The sequence below is a fragment of the Indicator indicator genome, chromosome 3, assembly GCF_027791375.1.
Source record: "Indicator indicator isolate 239-I01 chromosome 3, UM_Iind_1.1, whole genome shotgun sequence".
Classification (NCBI taxonomy): Eukaryota; Metazoa; Chordata; class Aves; order Piciformes; family Indicatoridae; genus Indicator; species Indicator indicator.
The window spans coordinates 19387106-19411645 of record NC_072012.1 but is presented as its reverse complement, the minus strand read 5'-3'; the positions used below and the strand labels follow the sequence as shown (position 1 = coordinate 19411645).

Genomic DNA, 24540 nt, shown 5'->3' with positions numbered 1-24540 from the left:
ATGCAGTTGTGACACATGGATGTCTGGTGCCACAGGACTCCTGTTTCCTGATTGAATATAACCTTGAGCCAAACCTACAATGGAAATAGAAACAGCCACCCATATTCTAAGGAAATATGTGCCAAATTCATTGGGGTCATCATATGCCAGAAAAAACCACACATCTGCCTGTATGACATATTTACAACTTGAGGAGTAGGTGACCGTTGTCATGAACGATCGAGAAACCTCTGCGCTGAATAGGTTTTGCAAAATCTTCTAATGAAAGTTAGAAAGCATTTCATACCTGAGATCTCTGACAATTAGATACTGAAATCTATTTGCTCTTATGACTTTTAGACTCTGTCAGAGTACTATGCACCATTGTTGGAAAATGTTGGCCATCAGATTCATGCCAGATCTCTCTGATAAGTACAGTGAGATGATCACACAGGTAAATAATCAAGATGACATGACAGAAAATTCTTACAAGAGATGAAAACAGAATCTCAAGGCAGAAGAGATGAGCAGCCCTCTGAAGCAGTGGAGTGAAAAATATCAGGAAACTGGTATGGCCTACTTCTTCAGGACAGTGAAACCTACTATGTTAAGCAAAAGAAACTACTACCTAAGAAAAAAAGATTTCATAATATGTTTCCAAATCTGAAAAGTTTGGCTAATTTTTCTGGTAAAAGTTGAAAGTTGTTCTTTTTCCCCCTGATTTACTTCTATCTCTCCCTGTTATCCAGGCGACATAATATAACATACTTGCAATACTTTTACCTTACCCTATAATACATATATTAGAATATATACTTGCATGTATACACTGGAAAGTACAAAGAATGCCTTGAGATATGATTAAAAGTGATCTATGAACCATGAAGATGATTTTAAAAATGTGTAGTGTGGGACAGAGATGAGAGGAACTTTTAAAGGATGAATGAGTAATATTCTGATTTGGCTTCTCTCCTTTAAAAGACAGTACTTTCAAAGGGGTTAAACATCCAACACTTCTGCTGACTAGACACCTTTGAAAAATTGAGGTTCAGAGCTGCATTAGAAATATCAAAGGGTATAGATAAAACTGAATGTAATTTGAAATCAGTCATTCAAAGAATCTAGAAATTAATTATCACTTTGTCTTGTTTTGCTTAGAACTGGAAAAAAAGCTGTAGAGGAAAAATGTCAGAAAACAAACCCTAGCAATAACTGGCAAGGAACTGGCCATGTTCAGTTCTAAAGAAACATGGTAACTTCTCGTCTGCTTGCAACACAGGTTAGATTGTGTTGGTGGTAGGGAGAATATAAAAAGGGAAAATTTGGTATAGACATACTCTGAAACAGAACTGTGAAAGGTTGAGATCTTGTTCCTCTTTGAAATGCCTTTGTAATCTGTTGCTAGGCTTGAAATGATTCAGTTAAGTGCTTTCTTTTGCTTAGATCCAGTCATGTTTGGTTTGGAAAAGCCCATTATACTGATATTCTCTTATGATACAAAGAAAATATTAAGATCTTATTTACTGAAAAGAAATAAATACAGAAATTATCACTGTTTATTTTCCTTCTTTGTACTCAACTGCTTTTTTCTCAGCTGCCAATTGCAGCGGTATCTGCTGAAGCTCCTTATTTTTACTCCTTAAAAATAAAGTCAGTTAATATTTTTTTTTCCCCATTCAAAACTGGAATAATACAGGACTAATGTGGTTCTGTCCTTTTTTCTCACATCACGGAAAAAAGCCAAAGTATGACCTTGGCATGAACATTTATCCTACAATGTCTCAATTCCCTGCCTACCTTAGGGCTTGTTCATTAAATGGACTGTCAGGTTTTCCACACAAAAACACTTTCTCAGTGTCCAGGGACATCTACACTTCATTGAGATACTGCCATACAAAAAACAGCACAAAAGTATGACAATAAATGATGAAATAAAAACTAAATAATCTCTACAGATATAGCAAACACCCAGAAGATTGTCTTCCCTGAAGTTGATACATTTTCTCCTTGTACTACTATACTTCTGCTTATAATGTTATCTGTTTTGTGCTAGAGAGGTCTCCAAACTATTGCCTTGGCAACCAAAAAACATTAATCCATGTGAGATTTTCCTCTTGAAATCCTTTCTATATTGGAAATGTTATGTAGGAGGTAAATTTCACTGGAACTGGAAAAGATGTGCTGATGATTTGATTCAGGTTTTTTTTTTTCTGGATTTTGCAACAAAACACAGTCCTGAATATTTCTTATGTGAGAACAAATTCACTATCACTCTGACGGAACTGGCAGGCCTGGATTGTCCATTTATCTGTCCCAGAAGACTTGCAGAACACTGAGTAATGTAACAAAAGACACAATAGAGTTCTTCAAGGCCTGAAGTACCTTTGTGTAACATCAGGTCCTGTTCTGCTATTCTTCCTAGTATCAAGCAATAGACAATGAGGAAATGGTCTCAAATCACACCAGGGGAAGTTTAGATTGGCTATTAGGAAAATCTCTTTACCAAAAGGGTGATTAGGCTTTGGAATAGGCTGCCAAATAAGGTGGTGGAGTCACTGCCTCTGCAGGTGTTCAAAAAACATATAAACATGGCACTTCAGGGAGAGGTTTAATGACCATAGTGGTATTATATCAACGGCTGAACTTGATGATCTTAGAGGTCATTGCTCATAGAGCAATTCTATGATTCTATGATTTTATCATTCTTAATTCTCAGCTATCACACATATTGACTATATCAGTTTCAAGGCACTAAATCAAGGGTTGCATTTAGGTGGCAAGCACCTCTGTGAAAATTGTCCCTTACATCATTTCTGTATGATAAAGCACTTTTGAGCTTGCACAGCAAGGCCTACCACTGCTGACATATCACTTGAAAAGATTTTGTCAGAAATCCTATGCAAGCAAATAACACTGCACCTTGGCCTCTCCCATCAGGTAAGGCCAGTTGTTTGGCTTGAGCTCACGAAGAGAACTAGTATTGTAACATCAGCTATAACCAAGGACTGTGGCCTGGTTTGTAGGACATCAAAATCAATAGGAAGACTCATACTGAATTTAATAGGTTTCACATTGCACCTCCATAGAGCAATGCTGTGGGCTTGAATTACATCCAGAACCTCATACAGACCAAGGGAGGAGCAAGCTGGCACAACCAGTTTAAAGGACTGATCACAGTCCACTGATGTCTTTCCAAAAGCTTTGAACAAGTGCCACAGAAGTGGGAACAGCAATCCAAGAGGAAGGTAAGAGAGGTTTAAGCATGACTGTGGTGAGACCCACATCCTAATGCTATTACACAATGCAAGTTGTGTATTTAGTTGAAAGTTGAGTTATGTGGAGGACATTTTATTCGTAAGTGCAAAAACTTTAGAGCATTTGCCAGCGTGAAGTAACACATTGCTTGGGTCTCTGAAGACATGATGTGAACCATAATGTGTGTTATTTCAAAATGACACACAGGTTGTCACTTATTACTACTCTAATAATCTCTATTTGAATGAATCACCAATCCCAATGTGTATTTACATCAAGGAAGGAGTAAGGAGTAACTCCAGCAAAGGAGAAACTCTGGGTTTGCATTCCTTGTGGAAAATAAAGGAAATCTTTTGTAAATAAGGACCATTGTTCCAAAACTTGCCTCCTCAAGAAAGGTTAAATCCCTCAGAATGAAAAGATGGTTTCCTTAACATTCAAACACAACATGGGATTAACTTTTAAGAAATGTTTTCTATGCCTAGTAACCCTCACAGATTCATCCATGCCAGAGTCTAGGGGACTGCACAGCTTCTTTTAGAAAAAAGTCATTCTTCTTGTGTGACACTTGGAAGTCCCTTGATAATCTATAGTGTTCCAGTTGACTGATATAACAAACTACACCTGAAACCACAGAATAAAAACAAAAGAAAAAAAAAAAGAATGCAGAGTTTCATTGCCAATCAGAATGAAAATGAAACTTCTTCTCTTCAACAGTAATGTGAAACAAGCATGTCTTTTCACAGTGAAATGAATGTATGTAACAAATTTGAATAATTTTGCAGCCTTTAAATCTAGAGAACTGCCTAACATAAAGACGACATGTAAAGGAGAAACTTTGAAAACAAAAACTGTCAACTTTTGAATTTTATATGTGGTGGAATAATCACTTAAAGACTCTTTAAGATCAAAAGGAAATAATCAATGACCTTTTCAACCATTTTTCCCTCCCTCTAAAAAGAATAGGCATCTAAAAACAGTTGCAAAAGTAATGCAGTTAGAAAGATATCTTTCAAATGACTGAATTTCTCAGGTTTACGAAATTAAGCTGGATATACTGTTAAGGAATTAGGTGTTGGATTTTTTTTTCCCCCTTGTTGCTGTTAGGGAAGGATGAGGGAGCTCTTGGAGAAGAGCTTGGAGAAGGGGTGACCTCAGTAGTGTTTATAAAGATCTGAAGGGCAAGTGTCAGAAGGATGGAGCCACGCTCTTCTCAGTGATGTCCAACGACAGGACCAGGGACAGTGGGTGCAAACTGGACCACAGATGGTTACACATGAACATAACGAAAAACTATTTCACTGTGAAGGTGACAAACACTGGAACAGACTGCCCAGATATGTTGTGGAGTCTCCATCTCTGGAGACATTCAAAACCTGCCTGGATGTGCCCTGCTCCAGCAGGCGGGTTGGACTAGATAATCTTTCAAGGTCCCTTCCACCCGCTAACGTTCTGTGACTCTGTGATTATTATTATAATTTGTTTTCTTACCAGAAAGCAAGTGTAAGTTGGTGTTTTTTTTTTTTTTAATTGGTACTCAGCTGTTTGAGCCTTGAACTAAATGCCTCTGCTATTTATCAGTAGTACTGCTTGTTCTAAATATTACAGATAGAATCTCATTGTGTAAAAACATAGTCCTTGCCTTCAAAAAACATGCAATGCCAATGGAAAACAGAACAACTGAACAAAAAAACATTGCAGACTGGAAGCTGAGGCACAGAGATACCTGATGTCACATAGAAAATTTGTATGAGATCCTGGAATTGAAGATCATCTACCAATTCAGAGTTTTAGCCACAAGATCAATCTTCCTGACACTATTAACATTCTTGAATCATGAATGCAAACACATATTTTGACTTATCAATGTCTTAAAAGCTTTATTCTTTAAAAGGAGTGAAAAAGTTCTGTTAAGGAAACTATAATGAATAACAATACTATTTTTGAAGACGTAATTTATTAAATCAATTAAAAGAATTGTGATGTTTTTGCTGCAATAAATGTTGAATACTATGTTTTGACATTAACACATAGATGCACATGTCAAGATGGTTTGGAGCTTCACAACTCACATAGGAGCTTTATGAAACTGTTTTTCTAGGACAACACAGTTGCAAAGCAGGAATAAGTAAAGCTGAGAAAAATCAAGGAATTTTTTTTTCCTCAAGGGAAATTTCAATACTCCAACATCTGTTTTACAATTAAGACAAAGAGTCAAAATGTGTAACTTTTCACAGAGCGAAAAGTGAGGAAAATATAAAATCCAGGAATTAATTTTATTATCTTTTTATCTATTTTTGTTACTAGCTTTCTTAGGCTTTAATGGAAAAAAAAGTGCATATAGTCCACAGCCCAGCCATGGCCAAATCATATCCACAAATCAAGAAGCCTGGAAATGCTTTTGAGTGTGTCCTGTCCTACATGACATCCTCTGGCACTGAACTGCAACTTATACAAAGAATAAAGGTGCCTCATCCTTGATTCAGATCTATTGGTCAGTATTTTAGACTGGGCTATACGTTTCATGCTATCCTGCTATCATATAAGCCTTATGCCGATTACTGGGGCTCTTTCAGGGAGTTATGGTCCTGTGCAGGAAAGAAAGGGGAAGAAAGCAGTAAAACCACACAAAGCTCTCTCAAACCTTCCTGTTATGCTGCACACACAGAGGTTAATGTCTGATGAACACATTAATGTGGGCCTCAGATCAGCACAACGATCCAAAATAATGTTTTCAATTGGATAGAACTGGTGGAAAATTTTGATTAAATGGAAACTTCCTTTTTCATTGACAATTCATTTTGATGGAAAACGCCTGCCTCATCCTTGTAATACACTACCAGACAGTCTCATAAGGCAAATTCTCCTTTTATACATGACTTCGAGAGAATGGTCATCAGCCAGATTCTTTCAGTGCTCTGCCATCACAGCTCAGCTCTAACTTGGTTGAAGGGGAACAGTGTGAACTGGTCAGTCACTTGTTTCAGACATGCCAGTTCCTGTATGACAGTGCTTTTTCATTTACCAGATATGCTGAACTACATTTGACCTGGTGGCGAAAGGTTTCATTTACCATTACAGTCACTTCAGCTGTGCAGCCTCCAGTCTGTACGCTGATTTATGGATGGATGGATTTGCATATGGCAAACATCCACACAGCTTTATAAGTTCGCATTTATGCCAATAAATGCAAAGCCAGGGCTATGATACTAGTATGAGTAATGTTTTTATTACAAATAGCTCTGCTTGGGTTTTTTGTTGTTGTTGGGGGTTATGTTTTGTACTTTTTAGAAAAAATGCAATTAAGGATAAAATTTCATTCCATTTCCAGTTTAAGACACAAGGACACTGCTAAAACCCCCAACCCTTTATTTTTTTCTTATTATTTCCTCTTCTTTATTTCTTCTATCTTTCTTATAACAATTTCTTGGCAGGTGTATGTGGGGATTATCTTCTTTCTGGGGCAGGACTGAGAACAGATCCTGACACTGATGGTGAAATTTCCAGGCTAATCTTGGAGATGGGAACATAAGAACAAAGATATCCTGTCAGACCAAGAGTCAGCCTAATGCAGTTACTACTGATGTCCACAGATGATTCAGAACATGAGAACAGAATACATAGTTCCTGATAGCTCTTATGTCAAAACTGAAGAAAATTGTACTAGACTGGGGTTTTTTTGGGGGGGTGGGGAATTTTCAGTTTAGTCTGGTTTCAGCTTTTAAATGCCAGTGGTCTTGTTTGTTTGTTTGTTTTGCTTTGTTGTTTTTAATAGCATTTGATCTCCTCCATATCTGGCCTAATTAACAGACTACTGCAGAAGCCTCATGTTTGAGTAGCTTCCATACCAATACTGTAAACACCCTCTAAAATACTAAAAGCCAATGTCCCCATTTTCAGATTTTTTTACTGTAAGCAAACTATCATTCTTTCTACAATGTACATATGTATCTTCAATTAATGTTAACACTGTCTTGATGAAACATGACAAATATTCATTCATTCTTTGCTTCCTGGTATGAGCAAAGGAGAAAAGATCCACCTACCACCCACATTCTGTAACAGATTTAGGAATGCAAGATCTCTCATGCTTAAATCATCCACTAAAAAATGCAAACGTTTATACCCACTGAAACACAAAACACATCATTCATTATTTTGAAGTTTAATTTTGAGTTAGACATTTACACTGAGGAACAGCTAAAAATAACTCATAGCAGGGTGTGGTGTAATTTTTCACTGTTTATGGATCTGGTCCAAGTAAGGGTGTGTAAATAGCTTCATGTTTGTACACATTATGTAGGTAAATGCATGCATGCACCTACGGATACTTTCAGAATTCAGACAGTTTGGGAAGTTTATTCCCTCATCTTAGCTTCACAGAGGGATAGGCTGAACTAACTATACACAAAAAATTCCCTTTAGAAGAATAATCAGATGGGCAAGAGCTTTTGGTGTTAGCAGGATAAAGCAGGGAAAGAAAATCCCCATGTTGCATTTACAGCTCCATATAACCTGCCATTGGTTGGCAATTTTGTATAGATGTCTGATGTCTGTGTGTTCTTAACACACTTGAACAGCCTCACACTTTCCTAAAGTGGCCTTTTTTATGCATTAATCTGTTGTATGTATGTTAACATATAATGCAATTTCTACCTTTTAACATCATCCCTGTCCAGCACAACAGACGTGGTAGGACGTCTCTGTTCCGACACATCATAGACTTTTTTACTCAATGACTTACTCTGCAGGCTCTTTTCTGACTGCTAACATAAAGTAACAGATCCAATTTATCGCATTGATGCCCCTTACAACCTATTGAAGGGCTTCACAGCCAACTGTTCCAGAAATCAGAAGTTGTGCAAATGTGTTTCCTATTGGATTTTATGCCAGAAATGGTTTTCACCTCTATTTTTAATAGAAAACATTCTTTCTGCTTCCTTCTTTAAATGTATACCTATCATAAACTATGAAAAATTTTATTGCCTTCTACTGCATTTGAGACTCTGCATTTTCTTAACACCTGACATAGGCCACAATAAATTTTAGGATAAAAGAAGTGTCTGCACAAGTGGCTACCTCTGAGTGTCTGCAATTTGAGATTCCTCTTGTTTTGCAAAGAGCACTGAGAGCCCATTGACAAGACGTCTGGGGTGAGGGAGCACGTGGCCCCATGTTCACTGTCCCACTTTGTCAGACTGATGTTTGAAAAGGAGCAGGGATTCCTTACTCTCCTGCTAGAGCAATTTCGAGTGGCAGGAAAGCAGCTCTTGAATCTCCTGCTGTGGGGATATCTCCTGCTTCCCCCCGCCCCGCAATGAACTCATGTGAGAAGCAGGCAGTAGCAACTTTTATTCAAAGTGCCTGGAGCCATAGCTGCAGTAAATAAGTAATGCTCCAGTAAGGGATAAGTTTCCACAATGCAGTACCCTTTTTAATGGATACAGGAGCAGTTATTGAAATAGAACAACTGTTCTATTCCAACATTGCAGTATTACTTATCTAAAGTTACTGCACTTGATTCAGTGCAATCGCTTTAAGGCTGGTTTGTGACTAAGATGTGCTCTGTTACATTCACACCAATGGAAGACTGCACAGAAGGTTTTAATTGAAAGACCCATTAACAGGGAAAATGGGAGAGGACTTGGATAAGATATGGTATTCCTTTGGATATTCCTTTGCTCAAAAACTCATTTTCGACTTGCTTGGGTATTCAACCTTTTATATTGATACAGATTTTATACTGATACAAACATTTTAAAAGACTCAAAGATCAACCAGACTGAGTGAAGGTCTTTCACAGTGAATTCAGTTGATGTTGTATCCTACTGAGTATGAGGATGCAATAAAGCCCAACCAGGGAATGAGTACTTCTCTTGTGAAAGAACACAGTGGAGCCATGGGATAAGCAAGATCCAGAAGGACTGCTACTGAATAAAAGCTTTCTTCTGGGAACAGAAAAATATATTTTGACAGGTTTTGCCTCCCTTCTTCCCATTAACTGGGTAGAGTTCAAAAGTTTCAAGTAATTGTTATAATTGCTTGGGTTTGATGGACTCATAAGTGAAGAGAAAGAACTACATCCTTCAAAAAGGGCGCTTCATGCCATGAGTGCCATATACATTGAAATCAATGGGACTATTAATGAGTAGGAGTTTGTAAGATCAGGGTTGTTTTCCTTTGTTTTGTTTTCATTTTAAATCTACTGGTCAATACCAAGATAAATCACATTTCATTACAGGAATATTAGTGTGATTGAGCAAATCCCAGAGCCTTTGAATAACTGCTCTTCAAAAATTCAGTTAAACTGCCTTTAACATTGTCTCCATGAGTTCTTTCAGCCCAGTGTAATGGAATCAAATTAGAGTGCAGAAGCTTTTTGAGAAAGAAAATGTGTTGTGTAAATGAGCACAGTGGTAACAAAAACTATTTACTGAGTTATAGAGCTTAAATGGAATACATCATGGTATTGCAAGGTAAGTAGATAAAAACCACAAAACAATACCAAGGGAAATTATATTGGTAAACTACAGGAACAGTCCCATCTTACCTCCTTTGGAAAGATTTTCTAGTCCTTATGCCTGCCTAACTACGGGGTTTGGAGCTGTTTCAGGCATACATGACTTAGTTCTCTCTCCATATATACACATGACAATTCTATCTAAGCAGACATGAGGTACAACAAAACATGTAGAAAATTGTCTGGCTCAGAGCTTATCGTGATGTATATTTTACTCTGTGTTCATCATTTTCCTATTGCTAACTTTCACTTTTTCCCCTTTTCGCACGCATGAAGAATTGTATCTTCAAGAACATACTAAGTTTTACACTAAAACATTCACTCATTCTACCCAACTGAAGATGTACTGAACTACAACAGCAAGGCACAATACAGAAACGCTGAGCAGTTTTCAATATTAAACTAATGATTATTTTGGGTGCCTCCTGGGCCAGATACTGACATAATTCAGAACAATACTCAAATCCTTTACATTGCGTCCATTCCTATCACACTTGCCTGACAGACTTTCAGCGAAGGTCTGCATCTGCTTGCTGCTTACATCTCATGCATTATTTTTCCTCCTTTTTTCTTCCTTTATTTTTTTCAGTAGGGAAAGAAATTCTCTTTTTTTGAAATATTAAAAGTAGAAAATGTATAGGAGTGGGAGACCTGATACTGCTTTTTAAGATTCCCTGAGTGGTCATCATTACAGCAGATCTATTTAAGGCATGGGAGTTTCCATACCTGCGAGTAGGTTAAAGTTTTATGGTGCTGTTTTTCACAGCGCTTTGAAATGCAATGATATTTGCCAGGAGCTAGCTACAGAATTATTTACATATCTCCCTTCCTACCTCAGCTGACCATTCACATGCAAATAGGAGCTTTGACAGCTTCTCCACACATTTATGAACCCAAATGATCTGTTCATTTTTCAGCTCAGAATGAAAAGTCTGACAGTGACCTTTTTTTGCAATACTGAATACAAAAAAATAATAAATTAAACCAAAATAAGATAAAATATAAACCAAAATCTAGTTTTCTTGGAATGGAATTTTTTGAGAGCACAGTGATGCATTATGGTCATAATATAAGCTGTCTTAGAGAAGAACTGGAAGACAGCAGTTTTACAAACTATTTGAAAGGCAGAGCTGACTTAAACCATCTCTTTTTCCTCCTTTGGTCACTCAGAACCCAACAAATTAACTCAGCCCCTCAAGACCCATGATTTTTAGAGTAGGTTCAAATCATCACACAATGACACACCATGACATTGGGAAGGAAAATTAATAGCAGAAACGTAAGTAAACGTAAGTTGGCCCTGCCCGTTAAACCCCACATTTGAAGAAACTCGACTTGTATTACTGAGCACTTGTCCATAGGATGTACTCACTTTTAAGTGGGTCCCAGAGCAATTCACCTCTACATAGAACAGGTTCACAATCTGGCACTGCACATGCAAGCAATTCCCTCTTAAACCCTGGTGTCCAAGAGATCTGAGTGAGCGGTTCAAGCAGGACAGTTTTGTGCTTTCATGACGATTATCAAAAATCATCACTATTGTACCCACTCATCAGTTGCTATTTTAAATGAAAACTTTAGATCTAAAGTCTACTTTTCTGGTGTGGTTTCAGTGTCTTACAACCAGAAACAAGTGCACATTTCCTAGTCTAAAAAAGCTGTATTTCACCTCTTGTCATGTCATTTACATACACTGATTACTTCCACATGTTTGGCATGAGGTAAAATAGTTTCTATGCATAGTAATGGAGGTCAACCTACAGTGAAACAAATTCAATGTTTGTCCTATTCCTACATGCTGATAGTTTTTAAGAGAGTGGCAGTTATGAGAAATTACCTAAAAAAAAAAAAAAAAAAAAAAAAAAAAAAAAAAAAAAGCTGTTTATGGTGTCAGCTATGGAAATGGTGTTAAAATACTAGGAGTTTTGTTATTCAGTCCCTTTGGCGCAATGTCAGTTTAGCAGTATCAGTGATCTAAACATGCACCACTGCAGTCACAGCCATTTAATTAAGTTACACTCAATTTACTCCAGAATAATTGATAATAGCTTAAAATTTCTAATATAATAATAAGAATACACATAAGACTTGACACTGCTCTCTTTGAAGACAAAATGAAAATGTTTCTTTGCTCGAATAAACAGAACCTTTTGTGTTGGTCTCTGTTGGTTTGTTTGCCATCCTCAAACTCTGGACTTAGCTCTTCTAGCAACAGCAAACATGTCAGAAAATTATGTAGCACATGGTCAAGTAGAGATCATAGTCTAACAAGTCAAACTACTAACTTCTGCTTGAAATACAAAGGTACACCAAAATCATACAAAATCTTTTGTTTGTTCTGTGCTTCTTAATTAATGAGATGAAAGCCAATACTTTATTTTGGAAAAAGATTGTTATTCAAAACAATAATGACATCATGCAAGTGGCATGAGGAAGTTTAAAAGAAAAAAAAATAAAATAAAATTCCTTAAGTGAATTCAGTGAAAGGCATATTTAAGCGCTGCATTGAAGGTACATGGAATACATGAGCAACCACTTTTATTTTCACATAGACCAAGCTAATGAAGGGAATGGATACTTTCTTATTTATTTCAGGAACGAGGACACAGATCGTACAGAGATGCAGAATTCCACTTCTGAATTTATTATAGCTGTTAATCCTCATTATTAGGTTTGAACTAGAGTTGTCAAGCAACAGTGCTCTGGTGACTGAGTCACAAATGATAGGCAATTTATAACTGACTGAACTGATTACTGAATATTTCCCCAATTGGCTAAGATGGGCTGCCCTCATCCTGGAGAAGCCAAGGAAACATTTTGGGTATGGGAAGTGCTGTGTGCAGGAAGAAATAGAAGGTCTGTGTCCAAAATGTGTTAGGAAGGAAAACATGTAGAGGCAGGGGAGTATGAAACACCAGTGTCCTCGTAGGGTGTGTGCAGACTGGGTGGAAAGGGAAGGAAGTGCCCAGAGAGAAGTTTTTCTTTTGGCTGATAAGCATAAGAAAAAATTACATTTTTTATCTTGCTCTTAATTTTAAAATATAGACAGGACTAACTTAAACTCTGAGAAACAGGTCAATCTAGCAAGCACTTGCATACCTTTGGTAGACAGTACTGCAAAGACTACACACAAAGGGTCTTCTTCTCCAGAGTCACCTGTTGTCACTTTCACAGTGTATTAAGTGTGAAAAGCAGGCAGGTACTCCAAAAACCATTGTGAACAGTTCCTGTATAGAACCCTCTGGAATATCTAAATTGAATTAAATTAGGTAAGAGGCATGTGTTTCATGTCACAGCTGTGAGTATAATTACTACAATCACTTTGAAGTACCTGTAAGGCTTTTTTAAGTTGATCGAAAATAAGTTTTAACTGAACTTAGAATATATACATTATTGGGATTATTCTTAGAGAAGGATACAGCTCTAACTAAGCATAGCAAGTCTCCGACCTTGAGCCTTTCTTCATCAGATCACTTAATAACACTTTACAGGTGACAAAGCTGACACAGAAGAGACAAAGAATTAATAGGATTTCACATTTATGGTACTTTCTTTGATTCCCATTACAGTATAGACTTTCTCTATATCATTGGTTGTGGTTCTGGGTTTCTGTTAACCTCCAACCCTCATTTGTAGGTGAGGATAAAAATAACTTTCCTAAGTTGCATGACTGCAGTCTAGTAAGGAATGTGAGTTCCATTGGTGTTTAAAAGAATGATGAAAGACACCAAATTGTAAAAGGATGCCAGAGAAGGAAATTGAATACCCAGCAGATTACAGTTCTATCACAGATGGGAAACAAAATCTGAAAAAGTAGAATTAAAAATGTATGTTAAGCTTATCTCAATACACCAGGCTGCAGAGAAAATAAAAAATTTCAGCATTTTTCTAACACCCCTTTAAAAAGAGCTATAAGGAATTTAACAAATTACTGGATCTTTCACTTGAGATGAAAGCTTGCTTGTCTGTTTGCTGGAGGTCAGTTTTTATAGCTGGAGTACAAATGACTAAGGATACATATTAGAACAGGACAATGGGCACAGGGTTACTGTACTAATAACTGCAGAGACAACATCCTGCAAACACCTATAGGACATTTCAGAGAAATGCCAACTAGAGATCTTTGAAAATGCTACTATATCCTCCTGTACATCTGAATATACAATTGGTCTTGGTGGATGGACTCTGACACAGCTTGGAAGAGTAGCAATTTAGAAATAAAGCCATTTTCCTAACCATGCAATTTTCAGTTAGCTCAGGAATGCATTTATATTGTTGTCAGCAAGGCCCACCAAAGCAAGAAATTTTGATATAGACATTCATCTGCTGTAAGAGAAGGGGAATATGAGAAAAAAAAAAATCTAGAAGTTTTCTCTCTCAGATCCCCAGACATTATTTATGCTGTCCCTCCTATCACTTGACAGGAACTAGGATTTACCACAAGGCCCTACCAGAATGGAAACCTTGTACAAGACTCATTGGAGACTGCATTCTATGCCTTGGCCAGGCATAAGATCCATATCTAGCAAAGGACCATCAGCAGGTGATGAAAGCTGTACCCTGCACTGACTGCAGCTCTTTCGAGCTGTATTTTTCCTCTGTTGCCTCTAGAAAAGGCCACCAACCCCTCCCCCTTGGAAGGCAGCTCCAAATCCTTTAAATTATCTCACAGAGCTTTTTTGTGTCCTTTTCTCACACAAGGCAGGAATTTCAAAAGGAGCCAAGAGGGGCGTCAGAACCAACATGAGCTTTGCTTCATTAGAGTGGAGACTAAAGGAGAGCTTTCTTTTTTCTTCCTTCCACATGTTAGATGAAAGCAAGTAACTACTTCATTCCTCAGATTGTTCCCGGCAAAATCCAACTTTGCACAAAAATATTTATATGAGATGAGAATTGTGTTTGGCTTCTCATTTCTAAAGTTTCTGCAACATCCATCTTGTGAGATAAGTAGGCTGCCCAACAAATGTCAACTTTAAAACATTAGAAGAATGGCAAAAACTTAAAACTTTACTGTGTTTGGCTATCAAAACAATAGAGGATGAAAACTAGATGTGACACAAGTAGACTAGCACTCACACATTTCAGTGATTGCTGTAGATGTATCTATCTTATGGGGAACTTGTAATCCCCAAAGTGAGAAAATATTCTTCAAACTGCAAGTCTACCTATATTTTTTTTAGAAATTAACCTAAATTTGGGTTCATCCTGCTCTCATTATTGAGATAGTTCCACTAAAAAGAGGAAAATCAAGGTCAAAGCACCTGTCCTCTGAGTTGTACATATGCATATTTATTTTTATTTGCAAACTATGCAATATGAAATTGCATCTTGAATACATTTTTCTTTTAAAGCATAGAAATATTCAGAAAGTAACAGAGCTGGTCAGAGGAAAGTTTATTGAAAGCTCCAAATGATTAAACTATTAAATTAGTAAAGCTCTGCTGCCCCAGACAGTTACTTCCAGTATGTGTCACTGGATTTGGGATGAGGTTATTAAGGAGGAGAGAGACGTGTGAAATGTGAGATATAAGTTAGGTAACTGTTTTGAAGAATGTAGTGATAGTGTATATTTCTTACTCTAACAACGTTTGATGCAAATATAGTCTCAGGTAACCTCAAGATCACAAACACTGAAGAGAGAACGTAAGTTTAATCAGTTGGATTTTTGCACAACTTTAAATACTCATTTAAGCAGAGACAGTTTCTTAAATTAGGATGCTTTGTTCGGAATACAGCCTAAATTCTTCCATAGCATTTAATTGGTGCCTTCTTTTCACACCTTCCCAGAAAGAAACTAAATGAATGAACAAGGAGCTTAATTCCTTTTACAGTCACAGAAAAGAGCACCCTTAAAGTCTCATTCAGCCTGCCTAACCCAAGATTAGCTCTCTGAAGATACTTCCATTGACAGTGAAAAAGGCCTAATGTGGCTGACTATGTCAGTCAAAGAAAAGAGAAAGACACCACAGAGAACCTCCTGTGGTGCAGCAGAAAGGCTACAGCCCCCTCAAGATTTCTGATGCTCTCAACAGCTGTAGCCATCCTTTTCTCTCTCCTACACTGGGGCACTATCCTCTTGGAAAGGAAAAAAAAAAAACACACACACACCAGGAAAAGTCAAGTAAATGTACTATCATCACAGTTATTCTCACTATCCACAGCTGTTACTGGAAGAGAGCAGCTAACCTATATGAAGACTGCATGTGGGAGGACCGTGAACTTGCAGACATTCCTGAAGGGAGCTTTAATCCTGCCAGGGAAGGAATTTGCTGAATCGCCCACCAGCACCAGCACAACACCAGCAGCAACTTCCACATGTAACCTTAATTAACAAGAGCACCAGGACAAACTACAGAACTTCCATTTAAAATTTTGACATAGAGCTGCCGGAGACCACCCCACACATTTGCTAAAAAATAAACGTGTGGGAGCCTGAAGACAATTTTACTCTTTTTTACCTTTCAAACAACTGGAAAATGTCACAACTATTGACACCACTTAGAAGGATCTGTTTTCTCCTCACTCACTTAGGCACTGCCACAAGTGATGATGTGCTTTTGCTTCAGAGTGAACAAGGGTCAAGTCAGACTCCAGCTGATGAAGAAAACGTTCAACATATTGGAGCAACATTGTATTGCTTGTACTTCCACTGCAATGTTCCAGGTATACACCTGAGAGAAAAAGCCTACAGGCCACAGGAAGTAAGTAAAAAGATGTCTCCAATAGCAGCCAAGAGCATTAAAGGCTGTATGCAGAATCAGTGATCAGGCAAACCTAAACTATATTTAAAGTATCACAGTGCAGCAATGCATTAATAAAAACTGTAAAACACTTTCAAGCAAAAAGGAAGAGTTAAAAATACAAATCATTTGGTGGTTTCTTCTCATGTGGAACTCCATGTAAATACTTTCTGTACATACAGAGGCACACAGAGAAGAGGTTATCATAAACAACCCATTCATGTTTCAACAACTTGAAAAGACTGGGTTTCTTATTTAAAATGCTGTTTTGCTAAGCCTTATGGACTAAATAAGCACTTGAATAAACCCTAAGCAAATAGATAGGTACTTCAGTCCTGATCGAAAAACTTCAAGCACAGAAGCAAATTTTAAGGTAGACTCCATGTATCAGTAGATCCATTGAGGTCAGTTTAAGTTCTTCAGTAGGTCATAGTTTTAAAGATGCTGTAACAAACACTAAGTGCTGCACACCTTGTCCACAGCAAAAGAATAGTTTCCATTGCTGTCAGTAGGGAACCTTCCATGAATAATTTTGTTAGCAAATTGTACAATACAAATAATTATAGAGAACTCCAGTTTCTCAGAGAAGGGAGGTTCCATAATTCAGAAACCACTTTTTCCAGTGGAATTAAATGGGCAATTGGAAACACAAAATTAAAATGTTAGGTTAGGTTTTCACCCACCTTGTTCTCATTACACTGCCTGTCTTGGCCCTAATTAGCTATCTGGAAATTTCCCTGTGTAGGCAAGATGAGAGCTTAAGAAGTTCCTTCACCAGGTTCTCCTTCCTGTCAGCTTGTGGGCTATGTCAAAAGCAGGCAGGGAAGTCCTACTGTCCCCTTTGACAATTCTGAGGTCTCATGAAGACCCCAGTAAATCAATGTTGGAAGACCTCCGAAGGAAGCATTTTTGGGTAAAAACAAGGCTGAAGAGGCTTTGGCTGCATCTGACATCTTAACTGCCTCCCAGCCTCCTGCACTGACTGAAGGGTAAGGTCTGAGAATGCCAGACCTGTGCAGAAATGCCATCAAGAATGGTGGAAGCTGAGAGCATTACAAACCTGTGCCTTGACTGCAGACATCACCAGTTTGCCTTCCTTCACAGTCTTCTTCCTACATCTGGGCTGCCCTTCTCTCTTTCTCAGGTACATTAAGAGTGGCCTTTCCCTCAGACAGTACTCTTGCAATATGGTTTAAATAAAAGTATATTTAAACAGTTGCCTTGAAATCTGAGAAAAACTCCAATGCTGGTCCCAACTCAAGAACAGTCAAGCTCACTTGTCAATACTTCTCTCCCCATTTTCTTCCCCCACTTTGTCCTGCATGCCCAATGTTTGTCAAAGTATTGAATTGTGAGATACAGAATTTGATGGAAAGGAAAACCCGCAGTCAAATCCACTGGCAGGTCATCAGCTGCAACCAGACTGGATCAACAAACTACAAACCAAGTATCATATTTACACTAGAGTACATACAGGTAGTTCAGTGCAGTGTCATTCCTCCCTTGTCATGGCATGTTGAACAGATTGAAATGGACAGAAGTTTTGCTGTTTCTTTCACTGGGGACAGGTTTTCATCTATATAAAAACTCATGCTATAGAATTATAAATCAACCACATGCCAGGGGTGGAGTATTTCTCACTATTACTGCAACTTTAAACAAAACACTTATTTTTAATATGGCTTGAACTAGAGCCAGGGAGTAATAGAGCTAAATATGTCTGCAATGCTTTTCCAGTTACTTATTCTCAAGTAATATGTATCCAGTTGAGCAACAATAATAGAGGAGAACCACACATGTACTCTTACAAAACATACTTACAGCATTTAATAATTTTCAATAGATAAATAGGATGTGACAGATGGATTTGAGAAAGTAGGGTTCACAAGATTTATTCATTGGGGCTGTTAGGAAAAAAAAATGTAATTCAAGGAATTGTTAATGGAAACTCTTTTTTGGGGCTTATATGTTTATATTTAAGGTTACTGCAGCTGGTTCCATCTCTATGTGCCCTTACCTCCACACATAGAAGACAGCAAAAGAAAATAGGAAACAATAAATGATACAAGAAACCCATCTGGAGCTAGGACTATATTTATTATTTTAAACTTTGCACACTCAACTTGATCATCATCTTTCTGAGAACTCTGTGCTCAGTGGAAGTTTCCTGAACAAAATCTGTGACCTAGTGACATAATATAAAGGCTTAAAACTGTCGCTGATCTTGAAGCCGATAAGGTTAAAAAAATCCAACAAACAACAAAATTCCTCTCCAAAACCCAACGAAACTCCCTACATTCCTTCAGAAAATACTCCTTTCCTTTTGACATGTCAATAATGACATTTCTTGTTACTTTACAATAAGGACACAAAGTCTCTGAAGGGCACAAAAAGAAGAGCTCTGAGGCTGAAGGGCTCAAATGAGCTTTCAGTTTTATAGATGGTTTTACCACATTTAGGCCACTATCCAGAACTTACTGACTTCAATGAACTTTGGATCAGGCCTTTAATCATATTCATTCCCTTTGACTGAAATAAGAAGATAAATATCATCTGTGCAAAACCTTTCCAACACATGCACTAAGATCAACATTTTTGGAAACTTTAAAACATACGAAGCAAAATCCTGATGCTACCAAACAGGAGTTTCACCATAGACTTCACCTGGACAAGGATTTCCCTAGTACTCTCCTCAAATTTCCTTCCTTTCATATGCCAGCATAACCAGGACTCTGCTTTAGCGTAAGCAGAAGGAACCCTTTCAAATCACAGGCGTGACCTTAATATATGTCTTTATACAATTCCTCTATCCGTAACATGTCCCGTAGGATGCTTCTAATCTTCTGCGAGACTGAGTGACAAGAAGTTAAGAGGAAGTAAGGATAGGAGTTCACTGAAACTTCTGTCCAGCAACCTGGGAAATGGCAGAGCTAATACTGGGCCTTTGAAAACAAGTGACCATAGGAAATCAAGGTTGGCAGGGATTTAACCCTTCATGACTCATTTTGCTAACTTATAAACTAAATGTTTGAGCTTTTTAACCATGTTTGACATCTAATTAGCTGAGAAAAACAAGAAGTTAAAGTACATTCTTGCTCTTCTTTTGAAATAAAGCACCAACAATTAGCTCCAAAACTTTGTTTAGCAAAAAAACAAGCATGCATGTTAAAAGAAAGCTTGGTGACAGCCACTGAAAAGGGAAGTCACTTGGGTTATTCTTTTTACCTTGTGTAATTTTTTTTTCGTCAGTATCATACAATTTAATCAACAACAACTCTTTATTGAGAGGCAGAATGAATAAGTAACTGGGTACCTTTTCCTAACTGCTGGCATTTTTCATGAGGTTGAATCATGTAGTATCATATAGTCATATAGCAGTGAGGTATACCCCTAGAGATACATATTAGCATGCAACATATTCAGACAGTGCTTAAAAGACATATTTTTAATACCTACAGCTCTTAAGGCTGTTCCTACACAAGGTGTTAGCATTGATCTGTGCATGGAATACTGAGCTGGAAGAGAAATTTGTCTGGAGAAGGCCCAGCTTATAAGGCTGTTTCCCCTGACTAATAATGATATCCTCATACTTCAGGATCAATGCAGTAGCATAGGCAACACCCTCCTCTTGACCTGGCCAAGCATTTACACTGGTACTTAACATTAAGCATGTGAGCATTCTGATCTGATTTTTAAGGTTAGGCATGTTTTAAATCAAATATGTGATTAACTATATGTATGAATCAAAGGCAGGAGTGTGAATTCCTGTATGTCTTCTGACTTTAGCTTGCCTTGAATCATCTATGCATTTACTTTCTTTACTAGATAAGAAATAGGGCTGCTTGCTACAATGATCTGCCAATTATATAAACAACTTCAATGTTCCTTCCGGTGTCCTGTTTTGATCATATAGGATTGACTGTATACCAAAATTTGATGCCTGGTGCATTTAAAAATTGAAAATGAGACCTTTTTCTCTAGCAAGAGCAGAACTGGGAAAACAGCCAATCAGCAGAGTAGCAAAATGGATATGGATACCGTACCAGTCGTGTGGAAAAAAGAAAAAAAGAAAAGAAAACCACTATCAGTCAGATTTGGCCATCCTTTGACATTAGTTTCAGTGAATTCGGTCAGTATGAGCAGGCGTAGTATACTTGAGCCATCAATAAACTTTAAAAGGGTGAAAAAAAACCCACAATAATTAATTAGCCATAAAATCCCTTTACGGGATATTTTTATAGCATTTATGCTTCTCTGTACTAATCTGAGTTTCAGTGTGATTGTAAAAGTTTGGAAACAGTTAGGAGGTTTTTAATGAGATTTTTGACATGACATGTAGTTACAGTAGAAGCTTCCTTAAGACCCCATTATTCAAAGTAATCAATTTTGTGATAAATACAAATGGCATTTCTTATGAAAATCAAATTAACAGATTCTGAACTTAAACTGTTTTTTTCCATACATATCTTTAAACACACACAAATATGCATATATATTGTTCTTTAAAAAAATCCTGCATATGCATTTACTCCATACAGTGCCTCCAAGTTTTGCAGGTGTTTAATTTTTATTTTTTCATCTGGAGTGTGAAAATGATGTCTGTCTTGTATCAGACAGGTCTTTTCCCCCTCTCATTTGCAGCATAAGAAAGATGAACAAAATTTGCACAACATACTCCTACTGGCAAGAGTATTGACACTACACTGTAAACTGAGATTGACATCTACGACCAGGCATGCACACACATGTTCTCCTTTTCTTTCCACTGTAGGACCAGTGTGATACTTTTCCTCCCTTCTTTCAGAACTGTAGCTGCTGCTCCTCCTCTCAACCTTCAATGGAGAGGCAGCTCTTCTGGGAGAGAAGGCACCTCTTCTGAGAGAGATGTATCTGCCACATTGATGTATAGATCTCGCTTTCAGAAAGAATACTTTACAGCTCTTACACTTTAAACTTCTTTCCCAGTTGCACATTCTCCAGATTTAGTGAATTCCTCTGAAATGGTACTTAGAGAGGAACTATGCCGATAAAGAAAAACTCTGCCTACTTAAGAGTGCTCCTTTAATACTGGCACTATTATGCATAAGTTAATTACTGATAATTGCAGTGTGAGTGGCATTACACAATTTCAAACGTAAACGTAATCTCACAGCTCTCTTTCTTCAGTTACACCTTCCCTGTGATCTCTAATGAAATACATCAGACTACACCGAAAACAATCCCAGTTCACACAAATCGCACTGCATTACACATCCAATAGGCAGTATTTTCTAGTGCATAACAGTCCTTTCCTCCTTTTCTGGACTGATCTGTTCTTTTCAGTTTATAGTTTCTTGGCAAACCCACCATCTACTGCTTATGTTAGGCATCTGATTGTCAGATTTGTACAAACTGAATATTCATGACTTGAAATTTAACCACTTCATGCCTAAAAATAAGGAAAATATAAATCTTCATCATAGATGTAAATTTTCATCCACGCTGTTTGAAACAGATCTGGTATTGTGGCTGCGCTACATGCCCAGCACGGGAGAGATTAGCTGGGTGGCCAAACACGTCTCATCGTTTTAAAGTCCGATGAAATAGCACAATACTGAAAAATGCTCTTCCACGGATCCTCAGCTCGATCCAGAGTCCTTGTCTGCAAATGCAACTAACTCTTCTTTGTCTGTGTCTAAACTGCGTGGTACCGACCGTAGCACGGAGTGGCATTTTAAGTATTTTTTTTTTCATAAATTTCTCTTGATGCCAATTTTCCCATTAGAAGATAAGGCAAACCAGGAAGGAAAGTAGGGAGAGAAGGGAACGACGGGGCAACGAGGAGAGATTTTGAGGAAAACCGGGGATAAGAGAGGACAACAGACTTACCTTTATAGGATAATTTGAGCCTTGGCACATTATTCTTCACGTGCTGGCAGTTCACTCTTCCTGCTAGTAATACTCCCAAGGAAAGCAAGGCAATCCCCCTGAGCCAGCCCATGCTGCGGCAGCCACTGTAGGGTCCCTGCGAGCCGGAGCCGCGGCGCTCCCCGTCCTGCCGGGCGCCGCCGGGGAACTTCAGGCAACCTGGGGAGCGGAGGTAACAGGTGATGGGGGTGGGCTCCGCGCCCCGCCGCGCCCCGCGCCGCCGACAGTCACTCCGGCCGCCCGCCTCGCCGCCGCCGCCGGGGCAACTTCAAGACCCTCTCACGCACACGCCGCGGGCCGGAAAAGGAGGCAGCCCCCGGGCGCGAGTGGCGTGCGGGCGGGGGGGCGGCATGATGCGGGCGGCGGCGGGCGGCGGCACGGGCCGGGGGCAGGGGCCGGGGCCGGGCCGGGGCCGGGCCGGGGCCGGGCCGAGGCTGGCCGGCGCCCCACTCCCCGCGCGGCGGGCGGGTCCCGGGCGGCAGGGGCGGGCGCGGCGCGGCGCGGCGGCAGCAGCAGCTCCGCGCTCCCGGCGCACATGGAGGCACGGGGGACACCGGTTCTCCCCCACGCTCCCGAGAGCGGCTGACAATGGGAGCGCAAGGAAGCTCAACACCCACCCCCCACCCCTCTTCCCCGGCTGTCACACCACACATTTAAAAAAAAAAAAAAAAAAAAAAAAAAGGGCAACACATCGCATCAGAGATTAGAGAACAGAAACCTCCGCAGAGCTTGGGAAAGCTATAAATTTCACCAGTTATTTGTTGTCATTGTCCAGGTTCTTGGGTTTGAGGTTGTTTGTTGGGTGTTTTTGTTTTTTGTTTGTTTGGTTTTTTTTTCCTCCCATTTTGCAGTTCCAATTAAAAGATGTGTCCCTCTTAAAAACAACAACAGCAAAACACAATCTACAATGTTGCTACCCACATAAATAACATCTTCTGCCCATAATGTAGTCGTCTTTGGGTTGCTCCTGGTTAAAAACAAGTAACAAAATCTTCCATCAGCGTAACTTTACCACTGAAGCTTTTAAAGCCTTGTTAGGGAAGGTTGTTCTAACCCTTCTACCCTCCCCACCTCCTGCACTACTCCAGTACAGCAACAGAAATTCCTAGTAAAGCCCACTTCAGCAGTCAGCTCAAGACATGTACAGGTCTAGAGGGGCTTATAAATTACACTGGAGTATTCTCTGAAGTGTTCTTACAAGTTAAAAATGTTCCAAACCTTCCAATTTCTAGGACTGTATGGTTATTATAATCTTACATTTTTATGTAGTATAACTACATTGTTATTTTTGTTTGTTTAAGCAAAAGGACACAAGAATTCCCTAGAGGTCTTCTGAATGTTAAGGAGCTGTAAATACAAACATATAAGCAAACTTTAGTTCTCCCCTCCCACACATCTGAACAACCGCCGTCTAGTGAGTGATGGTTTATTAAATTTTCTGTGCTGCACTGAATATCAATTTAACATGCATTTTGGAATATAATGTCTTGCATAAATACGTACCCAGGATTACATTCCTAATGCAGTATTGACAGAAACGCTGGCAATCGACCTCTAAACACACTGGCATCTTCAAAGAAGTGTGATGACCACTCTTTATTTTGTTCTGTACTTTTCTAGCAAGAAAATGCTAGTGGGTGCTTTATGGTGACAGAATCTATGGTATTTCAGTGAGATCTGTTCCCCCTTTTACCGGTATTTACTGTGGGTTAAAAACCAGTTATCTAGTCTCACTGATTGAGACCACACTATGCTGAATTTTACTGAAAACAGCATCTCTTTTCTATCTTCAGACCTAGCTGCTAAACCAGCATCTAGGAAACAGTCTTAACTTTGAAACTGAAGTTCACAGTTGAAAATGCGGGTGTCAGTATGGTTCTAATTAAAATGTAAAGACTTGTGCAGAACAAGGCTTGATGCTGTGGTAAAGCAAGGACTAAATTTCTGTCATTGCTGCTTTCATTGCTTAATATTCACACACCAGTGGAAAAGGCTTTCCCCCTCTCCTCTTTAACAAATTCTTCTGCTTCCTGAGCTTTATTCATTAATCCTGTGACATTGTATCTGCCAAATCCAGCGATTCTATTGATCAGCAGCATTGTTAAGAAAATTAAATGAAAAAATAATGTTGATTTTGCT

At 38.6% G+C, this 24540-nt stretch overlaps 1 protein-coding gene across 2 annotated transcripts in view; it reads right to left on the bottom strand.

The window, feature by feature from the left end:
* The window catches only part of SEMA3A (semaphorin 3A), a 164104-nt gene extending 140760 nt beyond the window's left edge, over nucleotides 1-23344 (bottom strand). Inside the window, exons 1-2 of one of the 2 annotated variants that reach the window (XM_054399851.1) lie at nucleotides 23323-23344; nucleotides 22363-22560 (exon numbers count right to left, since the gene is read on the bottom strand). In XM_054399851.1, coding sequence (XP_054255826.1) covers nucleotides 22363-22560; nucleotides 23323-23344 — 220 coding nt within the window. Of the gene's footprint in view, nucleotides 1-22358; nucleotides 22561-23322 lie in introns of those variants that run through there. The other variant, XM_054399852.1, reaches the window with a different exon arrangement.
* Between the last annotated feature and the right edge of the window lie 1196 nt (nucleotides 23345-24540).